This window comes from Malaclemys terrapin, chromosome 2 (assembly GCF_027887155.1).
Source record: "Malaclemys terrapin pileata isolate rMalTer1 chromosome 2, rMalTer1.hap1, whole genome shotgun sequence".
Classification (NCBI taxonomy): Eukaryota; Metazoa; Chordata; order Testudines; family Emydidae; genus Malaclemys; species Malaclemys terrapin.
The window spans coordinates 105,237,237-105,260,632 of record NC_071506.1 but is presented as its reverse complement, the minus strand read 5'-3'; the positions used below and the strand labels follow the sequence as shown (position 1 = coordinate 105,260,632).

Genomic DNA, 23,396 nt, shown 5'->3' with positions numbered 1-23,396 from the left:
TCATCCCCATGACATCTTCTCAAAAAAGTGAGCAATGTTTTAAATGGCAACCGGAGACAATGTCAGCAGGATGATAGTCTAATTGGAATCTCACTGTTTAATAAGCCAGACAGTGGGTTGGAGGAGGGGGGAGATGGAAGGAGGACTTGTGCCCATTTACTGTATGAATGAAATGATACAGCTTATAATTGCTATGTATTTGTCTTTGAACAGCATCAATTAATTAAGGGTGATAATTCTAGTACAGAACTTCAGTTATTCTTTTAATACAGAAATAAGATATTAAATTCTCCTCTGCTTACTTTTATCGGTGTGCAATAAAAGGCCAATGCCTTCAGAAAGTCTATTGGGATAAAGGCTGAACAAAATTTTTACTATGCAGAATCAAAAGAAATATTGTTTCTCTCATCTCTTTGTTCAGACACCAGAGAGACATTTATTTTGTCATAACATCTATAAATCACATGAACTATTGGCATGTGCTTTCTTCAGCTGACAATACTTTTGAACAGAGGTTAAGTTAAAAAAAGTCCCTTAATGTTACCTGCACTGTCTTTTTTGTTTGTAATTTGACATGTTCTCTAGGAAGTAACCTGGTGTGTTGCGTCAAGGACTCATGCACTTTGTTCTGAGAGGAATTTTTCAAAAAACAAGAAGGAAAGACAAAAACAATCACACACTCCAGCTACAGAAATTCAGTGGTATTATTGAACATGATGTGTGTAATTAACAAAGGACTAATCAGTTATGGTACTGCAATTATACTGTAGTTGATATTACAATTGTAGTATCATTACATCAATATGGCTATGCTTTTTAATCACTAAATATCAATAATTTGAACTAGAAGGCACTCTTTGGAGCAGGGACTGGCATTCTATAGATTTGTACAGAACCTAACATAATGGGACCCCAGCCTGGTTAGCCTATAGATGCTATCACAACATAAATGTTGATAATAATGACAGAACTGGAGTGCATTATTTTGTATTACCTTTTTGGTTTCATAATTAAGATATGTTTTTTAGAATCCATTAACATTAATTAAATTGTATTTGCACTGTATTTCACTCAGTTATGGAGGTAACCTTCTAGTTATAGGTAACTATAGGTATGAAAAAGCATAACCACAATATAATTACATTGCAGTTGCACTGTATTATAAAGTGTGGCCAGTTTATCAAAAGTTGCTAGGTAATAGCATGCTGACTTCTGGAATGCTGATTAGCCAAAGAGTGTTCCGATTATGTAACATTTTGATGATTGTCACTAATGGCCAGGCTCTCAGCATTCACAGTTGGGACCAAATTTTCAAGAGCTCAGCTACCATTTAGGCACCAAAATAAGTGGACAGATTTTCAAGAGTTCTCAGCACATTATGTGTTGAGCTCCTTTGAAAATCCCACCTGAGAGCTACAGTGGCAGTTGCTGAGCACTTTTGAAGATCTGGCCCTAATTAGGTGCCTAAAGGGGAGCTGAGTTCTTTTGAAAATCCATTGCTCATTGTGTCCCTTATTGGGGGGAGGGGGACTTGCCGAGGCACACAACTCTGAAGACATTGTCACTGTGAAGCTGACCTGGAAAAACAAAAAAGGTTTCGTTTGACTGATTATCTTCTGCCTGAATTCAGCAAACCCAAGGGCCATGACTAACCAGCCGCTGTGCACAGTCACATCACTGAAATACTTCTTGTGCTCCTTTCTCAAGGCCCATTTGCATCAAGTCTAGCTCTCAGATGCTAACTCTCCTCCTTTCACAGGAGCTTACTGCTGTCCTAGATTCTGTTGTTTTTGTTTTTGTTATTAAATGAAACAGCTCAGCTGTGCAAGTTGTCTATCAATTTCTTAGATTGGTTATGCCACAAAATATTGCATAGGATCAGAATAGTTCAAATCCATTAGCACCAAAAACGGTTTCTGAAAGGACTTGAACCTAGCCATCTTTATAATGCATAAAATGGATTCAGAGAATATGGGAAACCAATGATTCCTACTCCATATACTTTCAAGGCAGGATGGAAAAATGCTTGAACTTAGGATTTTGAATTGGCAGGAAAGAAAAGGCCGACTGTACTCTTAGCTCAGGAGTCACTATACACAGTGAAAAAGATGCCCTGGTACTACAAATTATTGTACTAAGTACAAAGCTAAGTCATGTTTAACTTAATTTTTGCTAGCTAGAAATTTGTCAAGAAAGTGCCAACAGTCTCAGTGATATTTAAATAACATGCAGCCAAACTCAGATTTTAGTTAAAACTGCAGCTTATGCTATCAGTGATAGACTAGCAAGGGAGTCATTGGCAGTAATGCTCCCAGAGTTTGAGAAAATATCCTCCATTCATAAGTCACCTTTCATCCCAAAATGCTTTATAAACTAAATACTCTAAAGAAGACTAATTTAATGCACTGAAGTGAAACCACCATTGGAGTAGAACACTGACTGTCCAATGAAAGCTCTGCACTTTCCTTAGGAAAAGGAGGTTGATACAGTCCTGGCACCATGAAGTCAGACAGATACAACCTTAACATTGCAGGTCATATGCAACCCAAGAATATGCAGGCCCACATAGATGGGAAGTGATGTGCAACCACTGGCACATATATATTGTATAAACAGTATCATTCAAAACCATCTACAGAGGTGCACAATAACAAAAGGAGCCTCACAACACCAATGAAACAGAAATATTGTGGTTACTATGCAGGACTAGACCCCCATATCTAAATAGAGTGGATCAGATTCTCCTTTGTATGGCAGCTTGTAGAGTGATTTTACCTAGGCAAACTTGAGGGCAAAGTGGGTGTAAAGTGCAGCTACTGATGTCAGGGAATGGAGAATTCTGATTTGGTAGCATTCTACAGCCCCACCCCCACCCAGCATTCACTTAGCCCAGCTGTAAAATAACTACACAAGGTACAACGCAGTGGCAAATCAGGCCATTACAGTATGAAAAGATTTAGTGTAGAAAAAATGCAGAAGAGGGGATCACTTTGCAAAAGTCAGCATTGTGGATCTGAACCAAACGAAGTTACTCATATTACTGACCACCACATACCAAACAAATATCTCTGAGACTACAAAGAGGGACGTGATCTATTAGGGCAATGGTCAGAGATGTCATGTGGAAGACAAGCACATGTTGATACTTTCTCATGTTGACTCCCCCACACACCTGGTCAAGCTCCTCCTACTGTACTCTCATCAGGCTGCTAGGCTCAGATTGGGCATGCTTTTGATCTCAGGTGGGTCTCAGCAGACTTTAGCCACAGTCTCTGGCCTCTCAGGCACAACTTCCTGGGAACAAACTCTCTTGTAGCACTTCTAGGGAATGGAACCCTGTGGTCCAACTGCATTAGTCCCCCCAGGTCCAGTGTTGACTTCCCTCCCGCCACCCCAAGACACTACTGTCAGTCAAGGACACCCTCCCCAGAGCTCCTCCCTCATGGGTCCTCTGGCTTATGTTTAACCCTTCAGGGACACCTGACAGTTGAAGCAGGAACTTTGCAAAAGAAATTTTAAACAGATCACTCTTTACTCACAGCCAGCACAAGCTATAAACAGATCTATGGAAAAATAATAAAACCTGTACTCAACTCCCTGCTGCTGGTTCCTCACCAGGCCAAGAATCCTTTGGGATTTGGTCAACGTCTGTTCAGGAAGCCCAGGATTCTATTATATCTCTTTCCTCTTTCATTCCTTCTGCCTTGCCTTTGTTTCCTGATCAATGACAGAGAGCAATGCAGACAGGCCTTGTCCTTTCTCAATGTCCAGTCCCCTCTCTCAGGTGACCTCTCTGGTTAGCCCAAGCCCCTTTCAGGTGATCAAAATCTCCCATCAGGAGATCCATTGCTTGGTTACTAGCTCACCTGGGAGAGATGGTTACCTTGAGCAGCAGCCAGCTCTTTGTCCAAGGGTGCTTTGAATGATAGGTCATCAGGGTTTAACAACCCTCCATTTTTAGCTTTCTGCTAAGTGCAAGAATGTCTCCTGACACATCCTAAGTGTTCCAGCTCAATTTGGAGCGTACAGAGCCAAGGTGAAGGTGCAGAACAAGTTTACAATCAAAATGTCCTTCACAAAACAAAATGGAGTTTGATGGATTAATATATGTCTGCATGTCTCTCTATCACAGACATTTCAGTTAGGAAGCTGGAACAAATAAAGTATCAGAGCGTGCAGTCCCAGCATGTTCTAAAACCAGCTTATAAAAATCTAATGGAGCAACAAGTGACTACAAAGGTTTACAATGTGGAGTGCTTGATCAAACTGGAGTGGCTGACAAAAAAATACCACACTGATCTGAGAATCTTGGGAATGCTCAGATGCCATTGCTAAGGGCCCAGACAAGTTTCACCAGCATTTCAGGTCTCAAGAAAGCCACCAGGCATATAGAAATGGGCCATCCAGCTGACCACACACTCTTGGACTGTAGAATACCTCTCAGCATGGTAGCCAGCTCAAGCTATTGTTATTTAATATTACAATAGCAGCACCCAGAAAGCCCCAGTCAGATTTAGGACTTCATTGTGCTGAGGTCTCTACAAGCACATAGTAAAAGACAGTCCGTCCCCCCGACCCCCAACGCACACACACACCTTGAAGACCTTGTGATCCAAAGAGAAAGACACGAAGGATTGGAAAGGAAGAGTGACAGATAAGCAAAGTGGTCCAAGTTGTTAGGTCCACTTCTTAGTTCTAGGTTGTTGTTTTGCTTTGTTTTAACTATTCCCCCGGCCCCTTCCTCATGCTCAGCAAGGTTGGCAGTGTCCACTTCATCCACCTACATTTCTTCTTCCTCCAAAACCTACTCTCTCACCATGGCCAAGGAGCAGGGAATGAAGGAGGTAGAGGCCAGAATGATCAATAAAAAACCATCCTCAAAATATTGAAAAGAAAATCAAAACCAAACATTTCTCCCCTACTTGGAGTTCTCCATTCCAGTGGGTGGGACTGTAGTGGTGGAGGTCTCCTGCATAGCCACCCTGCCTCCACTGGGTCTAAATAACTCCCCACTTTGCAGGAGGGTAGAGCTCTCATTTCTGGTTGCAGGGGACAGGGAGAAGCTTTCTGTATAACTGCCCACCAGTTCTGAACAATTTCTGCTGCTGCTCCCCTGCTTGTGTGAGGAAGTCACTCAATTTCAGCTGGGGAAATGGATGGGGAGGACTCGGAGCTCAGAGAGTGCTCAGAGTCCTGCACAAAGGGAGCTGAACCCTACACCAAGCTACCTCTGTGTTAGACTAGTCAAAATGTAGACCATATTCTGCTAGGTATTTGAGAACTTAAAGCATTTCCGTTCATTTTTCTTTTGTAAAGGGATCCTCTGAGAACATGCTGGAATTTTTCAGAAAGCTGGACTATTATGGGCCGAATGTATTTCTACATTCACCTTCATCTAGAGAGCAAGGCGCATCAGAAAATCAAACATCAGTGCCAAAAATATTATTATGGCTGAACTGCTAATCCCTGGTGTGCCTGTTGAAATGGGATAATGGTCATTGGAAGCTTGCCATTGTCATTAAGCAGCAAATACTGACAGACATCTGCAATTCAGTGAACATGAATTTCATACTAATTGCAGCCTCTTGCTTAAGAAAGAAAGATGTTTTCAGGACCTGATGCTCCTGCTTATTGAACACAAGAAGGAACATAGGTTCACAGAAGTTAATAGGCTTCATTCACCAAGCCAGCAGTTGCAATCCCGTCACCTCTCAATACCAGAGACAGGCTTATAAATGCCAAAACAGCAAATGCCAGTGGATCTAGCAGCAGTAGCTGCAGGGAAAACACTGCCTATAGATTTCTAAAGCCTTGACTACACTTGGGATTTACCCCAGTACAAACATTGGTGGCCAGGACAAATCCCTAGCGTAGACAGGCAAAATTGCTATAAGCTGCAAGTTGCACTGGTGTAGTTTACTCCAGTTTCAAGCAAGGGAAAATTGAAGTGATGATAATTGTAGCCTGTTTGTAGTAGAGATTTGCATCTGTTCAGCTACACCATTGATGGGTGAATTCCCCAGTGTAACCAAGGTCTAAGCCTCAATGCTCAGTTAAAACTGAAGCCAGGAAAGGCTTGGCATTATAAAGTATTTTGTATAGCAATCAGCTTCCTTAAGTCATATCATGAATCAGACCATGGGTTTGGTTCTCATCGCCCGTTAGTTTTACACTGGTGTACTCCACTGAGTTCATTTTGTAAACAGTAAGGATATGTGGAGTTGCTTCTGAATTATACTGGCATTACTGAGAGCTGAAATTGACCTTGTATGTACCTACGCTTAATAATAGCTGATTTTATAATTCTCCCATTTGATACAATTCCAATAGCTGTCTTGGTTCACTGAGTATTATTCATGTGTCAGAAAACAAATTAGTACTGCTAGTGACATAAGAATGGCCATAATGGGTCAGACCAATGGTCCAGCTAGCCAATATCCATCTACCAACCATGGCTAATGTCAGGTGCTTTAAAGGGAATGAACAGAACAGGGCAATCATCAAGAGATCCATCCCTGTCACTCAGTCACAGGATCTGGCAGTCAGAGGCTTAGGGACACTCAGAGCATGGGGTTGCATCCCTGACCATCTTGGCTAATAGCCATTGATGGACCTATCCTCCATGAACTGACCTAATTCTTTTTTGAATCCAGTGATAGTTTTGCTATTCACAGTATCCCCGGCAATGAGTTCCACAGGTTGACGCTGCATTGTGTGAAGAAGTACTTCCTTTTGTTTGTTTTAAACCTAAAGCCTATTAATTTCATTGGGTGACCCCTAGTTCTTGTGTTATGTGAAGGGGTTAATAACATTCCTAATTCACTTTCTCCACACCATTCATCATTTTATAGACTTGTATCAGAACCCCTCTGTAGCAGGTTGCAGACTCACCCCCGCAGCACCTCCTGCTGGTCGCTCCAAGAAGTAGCTCTGTCCTAGCTGCAGAGCGCCCACTGCAGGTGGTGTCCCACCCATTGCCTGCTCAGCTGTGCTGTCTGAGACCCGCATTGCTCCCTAGCTTGCAGTGTCCTCTTCTGGACACACCCCTTTCCAGGGGTAACGGCAGCCCTTTGGCTTGTACCTGCCTCAGTGGCCAACCACAACTGAAAGTCTAGCCCCTCACTTCAGGGCAAGTTGCAGTCTGTATCAGCCACACTCCTCCATGTCAGGTGCAGTACAAGGGGAACCCAGGCCCACCCACTACTCTAGGTCCTGGCCCAGGGACCTTCTGGCAGCAGCCATGTCCTGCCCTCCTTCTCTCCCCTCTACTGCTCATGCTCCCATTTGGCCCTTACACCTTCTCAGCCCTTTCTTTCAGGGGCATCACCCTGACAGGTATCAGGCTGGAGCTTTCCCTCTACTCCCCTAAGCCTGCCCAACACTGCTCTATCTAAGGTGCTATCCCTGGGAGCCAATCCTCCTCCCTTGCTTGTCAAGGAGAGACTCCTATCTCTTCTGCTTTGCAGCCTTTATATAGGGCTAAGCCTGGCCCTGACTGGCTGCCTTTCTGCCCTTCACTGATTGGCTGGGCTGTGCACAGCCGCTCCAAGGGCTGCTATTAACCCCTCTTCTGCCAAAGTGGGGCAACTGCCCCACTACACCCTCTTAGCAGTCTCTCTTCCAAGCTGAAAAGTCCCAGTCTTTTTAATCTCTCCTCATATAGAAGCTGTTCCATACCCCCTAATCATTTTTATAGACCTTCTCTGTATCTTTGCCATTTCTAATATATCTTTTTTGAGGCGGGATGACCAGAACTCCATGCAATATTCAAGGTGTGGGCATATTATGTATTTATATAGTGACATTATGATTGTTGATGTGCAGTCACGGGTATTGCATATTTTCCTCTATTTATTCCCTTTTGTCAATAAAGTGAATGAGCAGAAATAGCTTGTTTTGTGAAAGTAGCATATGTACTTATTTATAGAGGACTAGATGACTCATAAGGTTGGGAATGGAATAGAACATCTTTCATTCCTAGGTCCAGAAAGGTTGGTAGTGAATGAAAGTCAGATTTTAGACCTACAGGACAAATAACCAGGAACTCTCTTCTTCTCTTATTTTGAAGATTAGTACTCTATTTGCTTTTTCTCCTATTTGCCACCTTCCCAGATCTCCATGATTTTTCACAAATAATTGTCAACGGTGCAGAAATTTCATTAGGTAATTCTCTTAGGGTCAGATTGTGATACCATTACTCATGCCGAGTAGCACCTTGTTCTACCTGTAGCCCTGTTGTCTTCAATGTAACCATGAAAGGCATCACACTGATTTACAACTCATGACATCTAGGCCAGCTCATTTTTATACATTCAAATGTTCATTCCCTTATTTGCACATAATCAATAGCTATTTTAACAAGGACTTCCTTATTTCCAAACTATCCAAACTTCTTTTATCTTTCTTTGCGAAGACAGATTTTTAGAAAAGGAGTTTGGTGTACCAGCTATTTTAAACTCATCATTAATCTCATTTTATTCCTCATTTATTAAAAGTGCTTAAATATTTATAAAATCTTCCTGCTTTCCCCTTGGCTAGCATTAATTCATTCTGTTTTAGTGTCCTTATATTTTTCCTAAAAGCCTTGGCTCACGCTCTGCATTCTTGTTTGGTTGACTACTCCCCCATTCTCCTGTTTCAGTATAGGTGGGCTTTTATAAACCTCAGATCCTTTAGCAGTCTTTTGTGACACTATATTGTCTGTTCTTTTTCTTTACGTTCTCATTTTTTCCCAGAGGAATGGTTAGTTGTATCTTAATTATGGCACATTTTTAAAATCCCTGGCTACCCATAGGTTTTAATGCTTCCTCTCTAACAGCTCATTCACTAGATTACTTAATCCCCCCAGATTTCCTCTCCTGAAATCCTTTTGCTGTCAGATAATCCACTTCTTTTTGGGGTCACAGGTGCAAAGCTTCCCACAAATTTTCACAGCCTCATTCCTTTTCTCCTTATCTGTAAGATAGTTATTTCAGAATGGATTCTCCATTAGTTGCAGCCTTCTTTTTCTGACTCTCAAAGCTATCTGCAATGTAATTTAGGAACCACAATGATGCTGCCCTTCTAGTGTTCTAGAAAAATGTTGTAAGGCATCAAGTTACAGCACTTTTAAAATATTACATTTGTGTTTTAAGTGCAGACTGTACATTCTCAGACAGGACTAAAGAACCTAGACCTTGCACATTCAGGCTGAGACAGCAGTACCTCCATTTAAACCAGAGAATGCTTCCCCATCCACACCACATGGTGACAGACCAACAGAAACACCAGAGACAAGATCTTCAGCAGGTGTAAACTGGTGTCATGCCCCCGAAATCAATGGACTTGTGCTATTTGCACTGATGGAGGGAGCAAGCAGAGGCCAAAAAGGATTATCAGGTATGAAAGGTGCTGTACAGGTGGTGAACTGGCACACTACTGTTCTCCTTTGCTTTGTCAATGCCATTCTACAGAAGTTATCTGCCAACCAACCTGAAGACATGAAATCCAGACTAGGATTCTAATTAGTTGCCCCTGACAAATTCATTGCCACTATGGCACTACTAAGTCCTACGTCTGAGGTAGTGGCAGCTGGTGAACTCTTGGGCAAGTGGGGTGTAGCAGACAATAAAAATCATGGCCACTTACCCCTATGGCACCATCCCCAACCCTAGAGAAAGGGAGGATCAGCCCTAGGAAAGTTGCCTTCCTATGCTGGCTAGGGCCCTGGCTTAGCTGGGCCAGTCCTGGGACTGCCTGGACCACCTTCATGGGAACCTCCTCCTCTTCTCCCTCTTGTCACATCCCCCCTCTCCACTGCTGCCTCCTCCTACCCTGCCTGGTGAAGCCTCCTTCAGCAGCATCTCCACCTTCATTGCAGGGGCAAGGCCTCCCTCCAGTAGCTCTGCTGCCTTCAGTGCAGCAGTGAGCCACACAACCCCAGCCAGCAGACTCTGAGAGAATGAGCAAGAACCTATCACCAGAGTCAGTCCTAGCACACAGTGCTTCCCTGTCATTGCAGCCTGTGGCTTGGATGGTGAAGCCAGAGGCCGAAATCCCAATACAGATTGCCACAGCTTTGCCTCCTATCAGGCCTTGACGGCATGTGCCACAGGGGTTGTGGAGAAGAATGCCCTACTACTACATATGATTCACACACAGCAAATCTATAGCAAGCTGTGATTCATATTTAAACACACACAGGTGGGGCAGTGCCCCAGCACCCTGTATACACGAGATACCATTGGTCTGGGATCATTATTATAAAGACACATGATACAATTTCCTCTTGCTCACAATATGGAAGCAGCCCTGCAAGCTTGGGCGTTGCTGAGCGTGGATTCCTTTGGGTTTAACACACCATAAGTGGACAATGAGATGGACAGATACACAACTTAATCATTTATTATTTATATTGCAGCAGTGCCTAGATATCCCCCCCTCCCCGACGGGGACCCCATTGTTGTAGGCAGGCTATAAACTATAAGATCGTGAGAGCTAGTCCTGGCCCTGCAGATTTTACAGTCTAAGAAGACCGGCGGGACAAAGGAAGTGAAATAGGTGCACAAAAGGGAAGTGACTGGGCCAACATCACACAGTGGGGTAGAGACAGAAGCCAGGATTGGAACTCAAGTCTGCTGATTCCCAGTCCACCAAGGAGCAGGCCCCTGATCTTGCATTTCCCACTGAGCCCTAGCGGCTGGCTGGTGGCACAGGATGCTGAGTGACAGAGTTTGTCGGCGAGGGCTCCAGGCGAGCAGCCCCTCTTCTCCAGGCCCGGGGAGCACCTTTAAGGGCCCTAGCCAAAGCCAGACATCTTGTGTTTCAAATCCATGACCTGTGATCCCTCTGCACGGGAGGGAGAAGGGGGGAATCTCTGGCTTAGTGCCCCTCGTGCACCCTCCCAGGGGACGGGGCTTTGCCCGGTTAGTTCTCACGCCTGCCGGGTTGTGAGGCGCTGTGAACAATGGGAAAGGAAGTTACAGCGCCTGTGGGGCAATGGCAGGGATGGGGAGGGGACAGCCCACGCGCCGGGGAGCGGGTCTCCAGCAGCGGGCTAGGTTAAGCGAGCCGCTCGCTCAGCCCCGGCTGCGCCCGCCCTCTCCGCCGCGGCAGCGCCCGGGAGCGGCGGCTGAGTGCGCAGGCCCAGGGCGAGCCGGGCTCGGCGGGAGGGGACACATGAGACGCGGTGTCTGAGCGCGGAGCGGCTCAGAGCGGAGATGGGAGCCGCGCGAGAGATCTGCAGCTAGCCCAGCTGCACTTGCTCAGCCGGCAGCAGGGAGGCTCAGGTAACCAGCGCCGAGCGCGGGCAGTGCTGGGGGGCCGGGGGTGCGGAAGGGGGGGGGACTCCTCTGTGCCCAGGCTCTGTTGGGCCGGGCTTGTGCGGACGCACTTGCCCCTGGCAGTTTTGCAAGGGGGGAGGCTGAGCCGAGGCGGCGGCACGTTTCTGTGCTAGTAACCGGCGGGTCAGACCGCAGATCCCGCCGCCGGCTTTTACAGGACGGTATTGAACTTCCAGATTAGCCCCCTTCTCCCTGCCCCCGGAGAGAGGGCAGCTGCAAAACGCTTCGGCGTCGTTGCTAACCTAGGCGCCACGGCAGCCCTGCGATGGGAAAGGGGCTCTTGGGTTGGTTCCACAGCTGGGACTGGAGACCGCGCCGGCTAAAGTGCAGGACAAGCCCAGGGCGTTTTCGTTTCATATTTTGGTCTTTGGGAGCAGACCGTATTGGGGGAAGGGTGCGTCGGTAAATTACCCCCCGCAGAACAAAGTGAAAACGAATCACCAGTTGCTGGGAGCCGGCTGCTTCGCGAGATGCTTTGGAAGCGCTTGACAGCAAATGGTGAGGCCGGCTCGCCTCCCGGGAGTCGCTGCTGGGTTTCAGCACCATGGAGAGCGCGCTCCAGGCAGCAGTGAAGGGCACTGAAGGCCACTTCCTCCTGCAGATCCGAAGCGTGCAAGGAAACCAGTTGCTCTGGGGGTTGCACTGCTTCCTTCCTTGTTGGTGCCATCGGTGGCACTGGGAGATTTACTCCTCTCCCTGCTCCAAAAACAAGTAGTAATTCAGGCGTTGTTTATGTCTTCTGTAGAGTAACCTGAAGAGGAAAATATGGTCTTCTCCATTGTTGGAGGGCGTTCTGCAGCTGGAATGTTTATCAGCTAATCAAAATAAAACTAAACCTCAGCCATCTCTGAGATTCTGCTGATACCTTAGTGAATATAATTATGGAAGGTGGAGAAAGTAGTAACTGAAATGTAAACAAATCTCTTTAAAGAGGGGCTAACCTGCCTTCCTGGGGCAGACGAAGGGTAATGAGTGGGGATTGTTGATGTGATTAGAATGGGGGGTTGAATTCCTTTGCAACAGATATTCAGAGGCGCTATACTATATACAGTAAGTACATTGGACGTTTATCTGGGGGGATGCCATCGACCTTGTTTAACAAAGAAAACGTAAAAAATGGCCTTCCTTACTTGTTCCTAAAGGCGTGTAAGTATAGGAAACTTGAAATCATGATTACTTTCATTTACAGTATGGTGCATCATATTGTAATTACTCACCCGGATAAAATAGATTTAACCTGTTGCAAGAAGCATTATTTAAAAGTTGTGATGCACTAAGTGTGAGACTGTGGCATTACCATGAGCCCTTAGTAAAGAGTACTGCCTAGTTGCACTGATCTCAGAGCAGACCAGGGGCCTCACATAATCACAATATGGTCTTTGCTTCCCCCTTCTTGACTAAGGGAAGTAATTTGTGCCATTTCTCTCGCTGGTGTAGTTTACTTCCTCCTTTGTGCTGCCTTAGCTGAAGTCAGGCTCCACCCACCTGCACAGACTGGGGAATAGCAGCTGTTCAATCCCCTGAGCACAAAAGGGTGTAGCCCATGCAGGAAATTAATGGGGTGCCTTATTTCCACATTCCCCTCTGTATGGCTGTGTGACAGAGCTCACAATTGACTCCTCAACAAGAAAAGAAGCTTGCACATAAAAGGCATGATGCAAAGCCCACTAAAGTCAATGGAAAGACTCCCACTGATTTCAATGAACTTTGGATCAGGCCCAGCCTGCCTTGCTTTGGTTTCTATCCTAAGGGAACATTAGGTATGGATATTAGATTTTGTAAGCATCAAGATTATCCCATGAATTATTATCCGGTATCTATGTTATTTACTCCAGAATTCACTATTTCTAGGGGGGGGGTCTCTTTTTCCTGTAGGTAAAGATTGGAAAGATGAGCCTTTAAAAAGAAAGGTCAGAGTGTCTAACATCAGAAAGAAGAGAAGGACTTAAAACGTAAGAACCCATTTTAATTTGTGTTTTACATTTGCAGGGTCATTTTCTTCAGTTTTAGCATAGCTTTCAAATTCAGTTTTCTAAAAGGTAAACATTTAATACTTAAAACAATTAATTTATCATGAAGCAGTTTGAAAATTCATTCAGTAGTTTCTCCTGAAATATGCTCAATGTTTTACCCATCTATTCACAAAACTGATCACTACCCTCATACCCCCTCGCCTGCTGTATCCGTGCAATGTAATAAAGCGCAAAATAAACACAGGATAGTCTTTCCCCATGGAATAAAGTTGCTAGGGGATTGCTACACTGCAGTTGCATGTTCTGAAGTTCTGATTGTAACTTCTCTGTATTTCTAGAGATGGATAATGATTACACTGGTCTGCTGTTATGCTGTGAATAATTCTAAAGATGAACAGCTGTCCCTTGGCTTTATACAAGCTCTAAGCTCAGACCAAAACACTGATATAGGGTAACAATGTTTACCCCACTTTTGGGCCAAAGATCCCCAAGCATAGGCTTTTAGGCCCAGATCCTTCAGGGTATTTAGGCACCTCAATGGGAGTGAGGTGCCCAAGTACCTTTAAGGATCTGGCCCTTCATACCCACATCCACAAAAGTGAAGCCTATGCCAATACATTCAACACCCCAACACAGTAACTGTCATTTACATGGATCTGGTACAAATGGGTGCTTTTGAACACTCCCCCACCTATTTATTGTGGACTCCTTTACCTCACCTCCCTTCAGCACTCTGTTCAATTCCACTGCCTCATTCTCATATAGCAAGAGCCACATTCATGTTGCAGCTCAGAAGACAGACTACACCACTCCAAATCACCATTGGGGACTGAAAATTTCTGCAACCTCTCCTTCCTCTGTCTAGGAACTGATAGTATCTCTACATGAAGAACCAGAGGCCAGGATAGATTTGCCCACATGTAACAGCTTATTTGTCTGTGTGTTTGAGCAGTGATTAGGGTGAGTGGGGGGGAGGGGCAGGGGTTATAAAGGTGTTCATGAAAGCATCCAGTAGCACTGGCTAAATTGAATCAGATGTTTATTTCTTTTCATTCTAAAAAAAGATCATGATTTGATGAACTAGCTGTCACAACAGTAACACTATGTTCCACTCTTTTGACTAAAATTTTCTTTTTTGTCTGCTACCCTTCATTCTGTGATACACTTATCTACATTTTAACTCATAAATAATCAAATGCAATTATAAACATTCTAGATTTCCACTCTAAACTTGTTTTAGTATAGAAAACAATCTACATATAAAATAAGTAATCCCAGATTGTGTGGTTATCATGGGTTAATCCCACAGTGAGGAATTAGATTTTACAACATATCTCCTGATACACAATGTGGTTAGTGCAAAATAACTATACAGTACCTTTTTTAATGTGGTACATAGTTAATTTATGCTGATCTTTACAAATTAGTCAATCTGTGCCATATTACCTTATGTTTTCTTGAATTAATTACAGTAAATTACAGAGGAGAATGAAGAGCACTAGAGATATTGGGCCAGATTCACTGATATGCTCCAGTTGCTTTGCATGATTCTGCTGATGCAAAGCAATTATCAGCCTAGCTTAACTTCCCCAGGAGACTGCTGTGCACAAACAGAGCAACACAAAGCAGCCAGACACACTAATCAAACTGACCCATTAGGCCTCATTCTCCCCTACCACTGACCTTGTGTTGTCCTTTACATCTGTGTAAAGTGCAAGTAAAATACTTCCATTCTGATCTCACTATGCACAAATTAAAAATGGTTGTACAAGTTGCAAGTCAGTGGAGACTCACACATACAGTTTATATGAGGATACAGTTTTGTCCTGCGAGATATGGGACTTGACTGGGAATCAGAAGATTATTTGGTATTGGAGGGATGGCAATCTACTTCCTGCTCTGCCACTGATGCTCTATATTGACCTTAGTCAATCCCTTAATTTGTGTGTGTGCACTTCAATTCTTTTGGCACACCCTCAGGTGATCTCAAGACACTTTACAAATACTAATTAAGCCTCATAATAATTTGCGCATGCCTCGATTTTCCACATCTGATAATTGGGGATAATAATGCTTACCCCTCATTGCAAGGCAGTTTGAGGTATATTATAAGATATTATTGTGTCATATCTTTGAAGGAATATATCACAGTATGAATCTAGCTATGAAAGGGCTGTGCAGATAAGGAAGCTATGGTAATTCATACAGCCACTTTATAGTCTAGTGCGGTACACAGTCAAGTGCAGAGGATTAGAGGCCATGATTCCTGGGTCCATGTTGGATTCTACCATTAACTTATTCCTGCCCATTCTGGCTAATAGCCATTGAGGGAACCTATCTTCCATGAATCTATCTAGCTCCCTTGTGAACCCCGTTATAGTATTGGCCTTCACAACACCCTCTGGCAAGGAGTTCCAGAGGTTGACAGTGCATTGCGTGAAAAAATTATCCTATTTGCAATGTCTGTCTAATAATGCTTTGCAGTTGCCCAAAAGGTTTGTAAGAAGAGATCTTGATATCCTTGCAACTCTATCACCAGAGAAAGGCATGTACCTGTGTACCAGCTAATTTGCTTTCTGTGTTTCAGATGTGTAGTTCTCCCTTGAATCAGACAGGCAGGATAATGACCAATAATCATATAGAATTGTCTTGCTTTCTGGGGGCTGCCTCCAGCTTTATTATGTCTGATTTAAAGACATCTACCTTCCTCTTTAACTAAGGGGAGTCTCTTGTTGAAGACCGTTAGGCTGGGAGTCTGTGCCATCTCAACTAATCAACAGAAAGAAAATCAGTCAGAAAAATGAGAATATTATTTCTTTGGCTTGGTCTGTGAGGAAACACCCTAGGGAGGAAGAACAAGAGTCTTGAGGCTGAAGGGAAAAAAAGAGAATGGGAATCTTTGGACTCCCATCCCACTCCCCACAGGGAGAGCTTCTCACAGAAGCGCTGCTCTAAGCACTCTGAAGTCAAGGGCTGCATCTACAGACATCCGGATGCTTAACAGAGAGGATCTAGGAATGCTGGGTGGCAGCTTTGCAAAGCTTGTTCACCAGCACCTCCACTCTCCAGTGCAGGAGGTGGTCATGGAGTGGGCTCCAAATCTCATTGGACAAAGAACTTCCACATGCTTGCAGGCCTCCTGGATACTGGATTTGATCCATTTGGCCTTGATATATCAGAATGCTTTGAGGCCTTTCCACAGAAATTCTTATGAAACTAGAATGGCAGGAATACATTAATACCCGGGGAATAGAAAAGCTACTACTATCAGAGAAAAGTGCATAAGATTCCTCAACACTGAGCCATGAAAACAACCAGGGATGAAAGCAACCAGTGGATTACAGGATTAGTGTCATAGCGATGCCAATTTCTGTACCTACCAAGAGCCAAATTTTGCCATTGGTTTTAATTAGCATGCTCCAGATTTTTACATAATTTCAGTGAGTGATGCAGTATTTGTCCATCTCATTTAACATAGAGGGAGCTGGTATTCTATAGTGAGTGAAATCATGTGCATTTGGGATATTGCACTAGTTACTGAAGGGGATAGAAGCCTATAAAATGCAAGAAAGGGGGGGTGGAGTGGGAGAACCTTGTTAAAACAAACAGGTTAGGTATGCTTGCATTGCACTGTTTTAAGAAGTCAGGTGTGTTACTTGAAGCTGCTGATAGGTCTCATTCATACCTTTTGGTTCATATAATCCTACTAAATCCATAACAAAAGCATTATAATACTTCTAAAATACTCATCTACAGATGTCATATTAAAGTGGCATACACATTTTTAAAAGGCCTGATTGATTTCACTTACACTCATTTTACACTACTGCAACTCTGCTGAATTCAGTGGAGTTACACCTGTATAAGTGAGGTCAGAGTCAGGCCCTGGATATTTAAAACAGAAAATCTTTGTTTTACTAGTACTTTATTACAATGGAAAGAATTTAGAACACTGCATTTACTTTTTGCAGTGGGTGAAATCCTAATCCTTGTGCAGTCAATGGGGCCAGACTTTACTTCACAAATTTACTGTCTGCATCTAGTAAATTAAAATAGGCTTGTTAGTTTGTAATAATTTTCATTTTCTGATTTATAGATAATAGAACAAATGTTCCATCCTTGAGTGTATTTTTATTCAGAAAAACTAATTTTAAGGCTAGTCTTCATGACCAGGTCCCCCGTGGCTATTTATGTCACAGTTATATATAATCCCACCGTTATGTCTCTGTTTTACAGGCTTAAGAAAAAATGAAGCCATCGAGAAGAGTTTGTGAAATGTTCCAAATTAGCAGATAAAGCTAGCAAGCGATGCCTAACATGACTAATAGTAATGGCATTTGTATCAGAGATCGAGGCACTCAGCCCCGCAGTCATGCAACGTCTCTAAATTTACATGAAATTAAATGATGTTCCATCATGAATTATGGCATGGAAATGCTACGTGTAAAAAACAACTTTGTTGAGTGTTCACGGATCCATCTTTAGGGTGTAATCCTGCAAGGTGTCAAGGGCTCTCAGCGCCTACTGACTTCAATAGGAGTTGAGGGCCCCCACACCTGCCAGGAGTGCTCAGCACTTAGCAGGATTGAGCCCTTAGTTTGGGAGTGTGGGATGGAGATTACTCTACAGGGCTTCTTCTCTTTCTAGAGCTCATATCAAGGGATTATTTGCAGCCCATTTTGATTGAGTCTGTCTTGTGTGAAATCTCTCATTGCAGGTGAGAAGGATGAGCTCATATGCGGATATCTGCAGCTCCAAGCAAGCGCAGAGCGGCACGGAGGGAAGTTATCAACGCTATGGAGTTCGATCCTATCTGCATCAATTTTATGAGGACTGCACAGCTTCAATTTGGGAGCATGAGGAGGATTTTCAGATCCAGAGGTCACCTAGCAGGTGGAGCTCTGCATTCTGGAAGGTACAACTCATCACTCTACAGAAACTATTATTTGGTACAGGCCCAGTTTTCAGTAATTGCTGAGCATCCACCCTTTGAAAATGAGGCCCTTTTAACATATATATCCCGTTAAGCATCAAAAATTGAAGCACACAAACTCAAGTCACTTTTGAAATCTTAGCTGTAATTTGTAAAAGTGTAGAGAAATGACTCTCTCAACACATTCACACATAGCTTTCATTGACATTCATAAAAGCATAGGTGGGTGTATGATCAAACTATCAGGGAAACAATAAGGGCTGGGGTTACTAAAAAGTTAGGGATCCTGTGGAAATCAATCTTTGCACTTATTATTTAAACTGGGAAGGAAATGCAACATTGTGACTTATTTCTACCACACCATCCTTTTAACCTCTGCAAGATAAAACATTTCATGGACAGAAAACAGGAGGTGGTCATACGTAATGACCCCACCATGGGTCCTCAGCAGGGTTTGAATCCAAGACTTTCAGTGCCAAAGCTCAGACCTCCACTACCTGCGCTAAAGAAGGAGCTTTGTCACGTAGTAGCAGTAATAGGTTAAGAACATAAGAACGCCCCTACTGGGTCAGACCAATGGTTCATCTAGCCCCGTATCCGGTCTTCAGACAGTGGCCAATGCCAGGTGTTTTACAGGGAATAAACAGAACGGGTAATCATCCAGTGATGATACATGCTTACAGCCTCTACCCATGCTTATTTCTTTTTCCTGAAAGCTCCCATATATATGTTGATTTAAACAAAGATCAGTTGTAGAAACGATTCCAACATGGCAATTCATCCACATATTTGAATTCTATGAATCAGGGCTCAGAAGACAACGTCTGCTTCCTGGTAGGATTAACAAATATTTGTGTAGACAATGAAAATGTTACAAACGATGAGGCCACATTCATTTTTAACCCTGTTTGTTTTCCAGGTCGGACTCATCTCTGGGGTGGTTTTTATGCTGATCGGGTTAACAGTTCTTGTAGTAGGTTTTCTTGTGCCACCGAAAATCGAAGCCCTTGAGGAAGATGATTTCGTTGTTGTGGATAACCATGCCATTCAGTTTAACGGAGCCCTTGATATATGTAAGCTGGCAGGAGCGATCTTATTTTGTATTGGCGGGACCACAATGGCAGCATGCCTGTTGATGTCTGCTTTTGCTAAAAGCTACTCCAAAGAAGAAAAGTATCTTCAGCAAAGGTTTAAAGAGAGAATAGCAGACATAAAAGCCCATGCACACCCAGTCACAAAAGCACCAGCACCAGGAGAATCGAAGATACCTGTCACTTTGTCCAAAGTTCAAAACGTCCAACCTTTATCAGAAACCTGACATTTCCCTTTTTAATTTATACATCATTTAATTTGAAAAGGTCAGCCTTTGTGAGCATATGAATTTGTATTTACAGTACAGCTTCAAGTACTCTGCTCTGTAAGAGGGGAACTGATTGGAAACCTTATCTAGCAGAATTTAAATGTTGGCAAATGAGGGAAGTTTAGGTGATTAGTGCTTTGAATAATGTATACACGTTCAAATATATGAATTGTGTAAACAAGTGCTCACCTATGTTGATCTAGGTCAGCCTACCAACATGGTTACAACAACACTGGAGGGGGGAAAAAAAAGATTTTTAATTTCTTATCAGTTTGTGTCATTTGAGAAAAATGGGCATTTTTATACCAATTGTATCATGGCCATCCAAAATTATGCTCTGTTTAAAGTAAATGTGGTGTGTTCTTTTTTTTAGCTATGGTAGTTTTCAAAACTTTTTTTAGACTTGGTGTTCTTTCACTTTCCAGTCCTGCTGTACAGGGGGTAATATCCTGCCCTCTTTACCCATGTTTGTAGTCCTGTCATTTTCAATAGTCTCTATAAAAATAAGAGTGTACATGTACACATTCTAGGTCTCTCACACAGAAGAACTTATGCTGCCCCAATTTTGATTAAGGCACATCAGCCAACAGCGTTTCCATATGGGAAACAAACATAATTTTAGGCCCAAATTTGTCACCATCCCTCCTTTTTAAAATCACCAAATTTTATTAACAAATACAAAATAAGGAAAGCAAGATTATGAAACATCCTATTTCAATTAAGAAAAAGAACTCCACATTTCCCCATTGGTTGTTTGGTGTGGTGTCCCTCATCATGAGTCTTTGCCAAACATTCTTAAAACTCATAACGCACATTTGGGCCTTGGCAGGATGGGAATTAGACTATGGTTTAAAGCAGTGGTCACCAACTGGTCAATCGCGATTTCCGGTGGCAGCACAGTATGGCTGCTTAAAGCTACCCTGCCCCCACACCGCTCCTGGAAGCGGCCACTGTGGCCCCGGGGGCGGGAGGGCAGGGGTCTCCCTCCCTGTGTGCTGCTTCTGCCTGCGAGCACCGCCCTTGCAGCTCCCATTAGCTGGGAGAGCTGTGGGGGGCGGTGCTTGCAGAGAAGGGCAGGGCGCGGAGCCACATGTCCTCTGCCCTCCACACCCCAGGGGCAGCAGGGGCGCATTGGCCCCTTCCGGGAGCAGCGGGGGGGCGGGGTACGCATGGAGCCTGCCTTAGCTTCGCTGTGCCCACTGCTGACTGGGAGCCACTGGAGGCAAGTGCTGCCCGGCGGGAGGCCACACCCCAACCCCCATCCCTGAGCCCCCTCCCAGAGCCAGCACCCTGTACCCTCTCCTGCACCCCAACACTCTGCCCCAGCCTGGAGCCCCCTCCTGCACCCAAACTCCCTCCTGGAGCCTGCACCCCAACACTCCCTCCTAGAGTTTGGACCCCTCACACCTTCCTGCACCCCAACCCCCTGCCCCAGGCTCAGCTCAGAGCCCCCTCTCACACCACGAACCGCTCAGCCCCAGCCCAGAGCCCACATCCCCTCCTGAATCCCAACCCCCTGCCCCAGCCCGGTGAAAGTGAGTGAGGATTGGGGAGAGTGAGCGACAGGGAGAGGGGGGAATGGAGTGGGGTAGATCTTGAGTTGTCCTTAGATTCAAAAAAGTGATCTTGGGGGTAAAAAGGTTGGAGACCACTGGTTTAAAGTGAAATTCCTAGCCTGCTGTGTCCTGTCTCTACTTAATCCCATTAGTTGACCTTAAAGAATCTATCTAAAGAAATTTTAAAATGTTGTTCTATTTTTATAGATAGTAGAGTAAGCTCTCCTTAACCGGAATACATTTGTCTGGCTGCTTACCTGAATATTTGTCCTTTCACTAAAGAAACTTAATTTTGTTCTCATATGAGGTAAATAGCTCATCCTCTTAATCTATGGATTTAAATTAATGATGTGTAAAGAATGATGTGACCTTTGTATTCTCTGACAATTCATTCCACCTTATAGTTCTGTTTATTTTTTGAATGGATTCAGTAAAATTATATGAACAAGCCAAACATGAATTTTGTGGCGAGTCCTTTCAAGTAACTATTTTCCTTTCAAAACATAAAATATCAGTTTCAAAGATGAATCAGCAAATGAAGTCATATAGCTGCATAGCACAAGCGAACCTGTTTGTGTTGATGCCCTTTGTGCATGAAGCGCATTGCCAGTTTCATGCATAGTGTGGAAATTGGTGACAATGACATTGAATCAGATTCAGGATGGAAAACTCTGGCTACCCAGATTAAGTCTGGAGGTGGCTGTGCTCCATGCCTTGCTCATTCAAAAGTTCTGGATCTGCAAAGCCTTTCATGGACTTTGGAGGTGCAGAAACCAGAAGGAGGGTTTTGGGGAGTTTTCTTTGAGTTGAAACTGGAATAATTGTTATGAATGGTGATAGAAGTAAGAAAATTGTACTTGATGATGCTAAGAAAAATTTCAGCCAGACACAGCAAGGTAGATTACCATAGCAACACATATTTGAAATGCCTAAGGACCAACACTATGTAAGATGGACAATGATGACACCATCACAAACAAGAAATTGCACAGACTGAAACAGAATAAAATTCTGTGTACAACTGACAATTTATTGGCACCCACAACTTGGAGTGCAAAAGCACATAGCAACCCATGTTCAAAACAAGAGTAGTTCACAGGGAGGAGAGGATGAGTGGGTAATAGGTGTGGGACACAAGGGCAGGAATCAGATGTATGTACCAGATGCAGTTTGGGTGCCACACTTTAAGAAAGATGTGGTCAAACTGAGAAGAATCCGGAGAAGAGCAAAAAAAAAAGAAGATAAAATATTTAGAAAACCTGACCTATGAGGAAAGGTTTGTTTACTCTTGAAAAAGACAACTGAGTCTTCATATAGGTTAATGGCTGCTATAAAGAGAAGATTAACAATTTTCCATGCCCACGAAAGGTAAGATGAGAAATAATGGGTTTAATCTGCAGCAAGGGAGATTTAGGTTAATATTAGGAAAAAAACTTTAACTATAAGGCATGTTAAGCACTGGAATAGGCTTCCAAGGAGATTGGGGAATCTCTGTTAGGTTTTTAAGAACAGGTCACAAACACGTGTCGGGATTATCTAGGTATACTTGGTGCTGCCTCAGCACAAGGGGCTGGACTAGAAAACCTCGAGGTCCCTTCCAGCTCTATGTTTCTATGATTATATAAAACAAGCAAAGACTGCAAGTGTTTCATGGGGGTGGGAGGGGAGAGTTCTGATGATTGCTTATATGGTGTGTGATAAACAACACATCATTCACAGTTGCTTGTTCTTTATTCTATGCATTATAGCCAAGAGGTAGAACAGCAGCATAAGTCCTTATCTAGCTCTTTTCATGTCAGAAGGAGGCTTGTTTACTACGCCGCTCCTTCACTGCTGTCAGGTTGTTAGTGTGTGGGCAGCAGGGAGACAGGACACTAACTTTTTCAACTTGAAGTTTAATTAAAGATTGTGAATAGTGAAAATGTGACATTTCAGGTCTTACAGTATAGCTCACTACAGGAGATTAAAATGATGGTTCTAATATCTATTAGCTACTCCTATCTCTACACTAACCTTTATCAGAATGAAAATCCAACTTTCAAATGAATTATAGTTTTTCCAACAAGGGCTGAATGGACACAGAATGTTCTTAAACATGCACTTTTATCATCATCTAACATTTTTGACTGGGAGGAGAGGTGATCAGCATGCAATGAGCTCCATTCAAGATGGGTTGGTACAAACACTGAGCATTCTAGCATATTGCCCAGACCCCTTCTTGGGTTAATACGTTTTGACACTTTAAGGATGAGT

At 43.6% G+C, this 23,396-nt stretch overlaps 1 protein-coding gene across 2 annotated transcripts in view; it reads left to right on the top strand.

Moving 5' to 3' along the window:
• The window catches only part of NRSN1 (neurensin 1), a 62,430-nt gene extending 40,833 nt beyond the window's left edge, over positions 1–21,597 (top strand). Inside the window, exons 1-4 of one of the 2 annotated variants that reach the window (XM_054018309.1) lie at positions 11,134–11,267; positions 13,197–13,273; positions 18,012–18,209; positions 19,147–21,597. In XM_054018309.1, coding sequence (XP_053874284.1) covers positions 18,021–18,209; positions 19,147–19,545 — 588 coding nt within the window. In that variant the 5' untranslated portion in view covers positions 11,134–11,267; positions 13,197–13,273; positions 18,012–18,020 and the 3' untranslated portion in view covers positions 19,546–21,597. Of the gene's footprint in view, positions 1–11,133; positions 11,268–13,196; positions 13,274–18,011; positions 18,210–19,146 lie in introns of those variants that run through there. The other variant, XM_054018310.1, reaches the window with a different exon arrangement.
• The last annotated feature ends 1,799 nt before the right edge of the window (positions 21,598–23,396 follow it).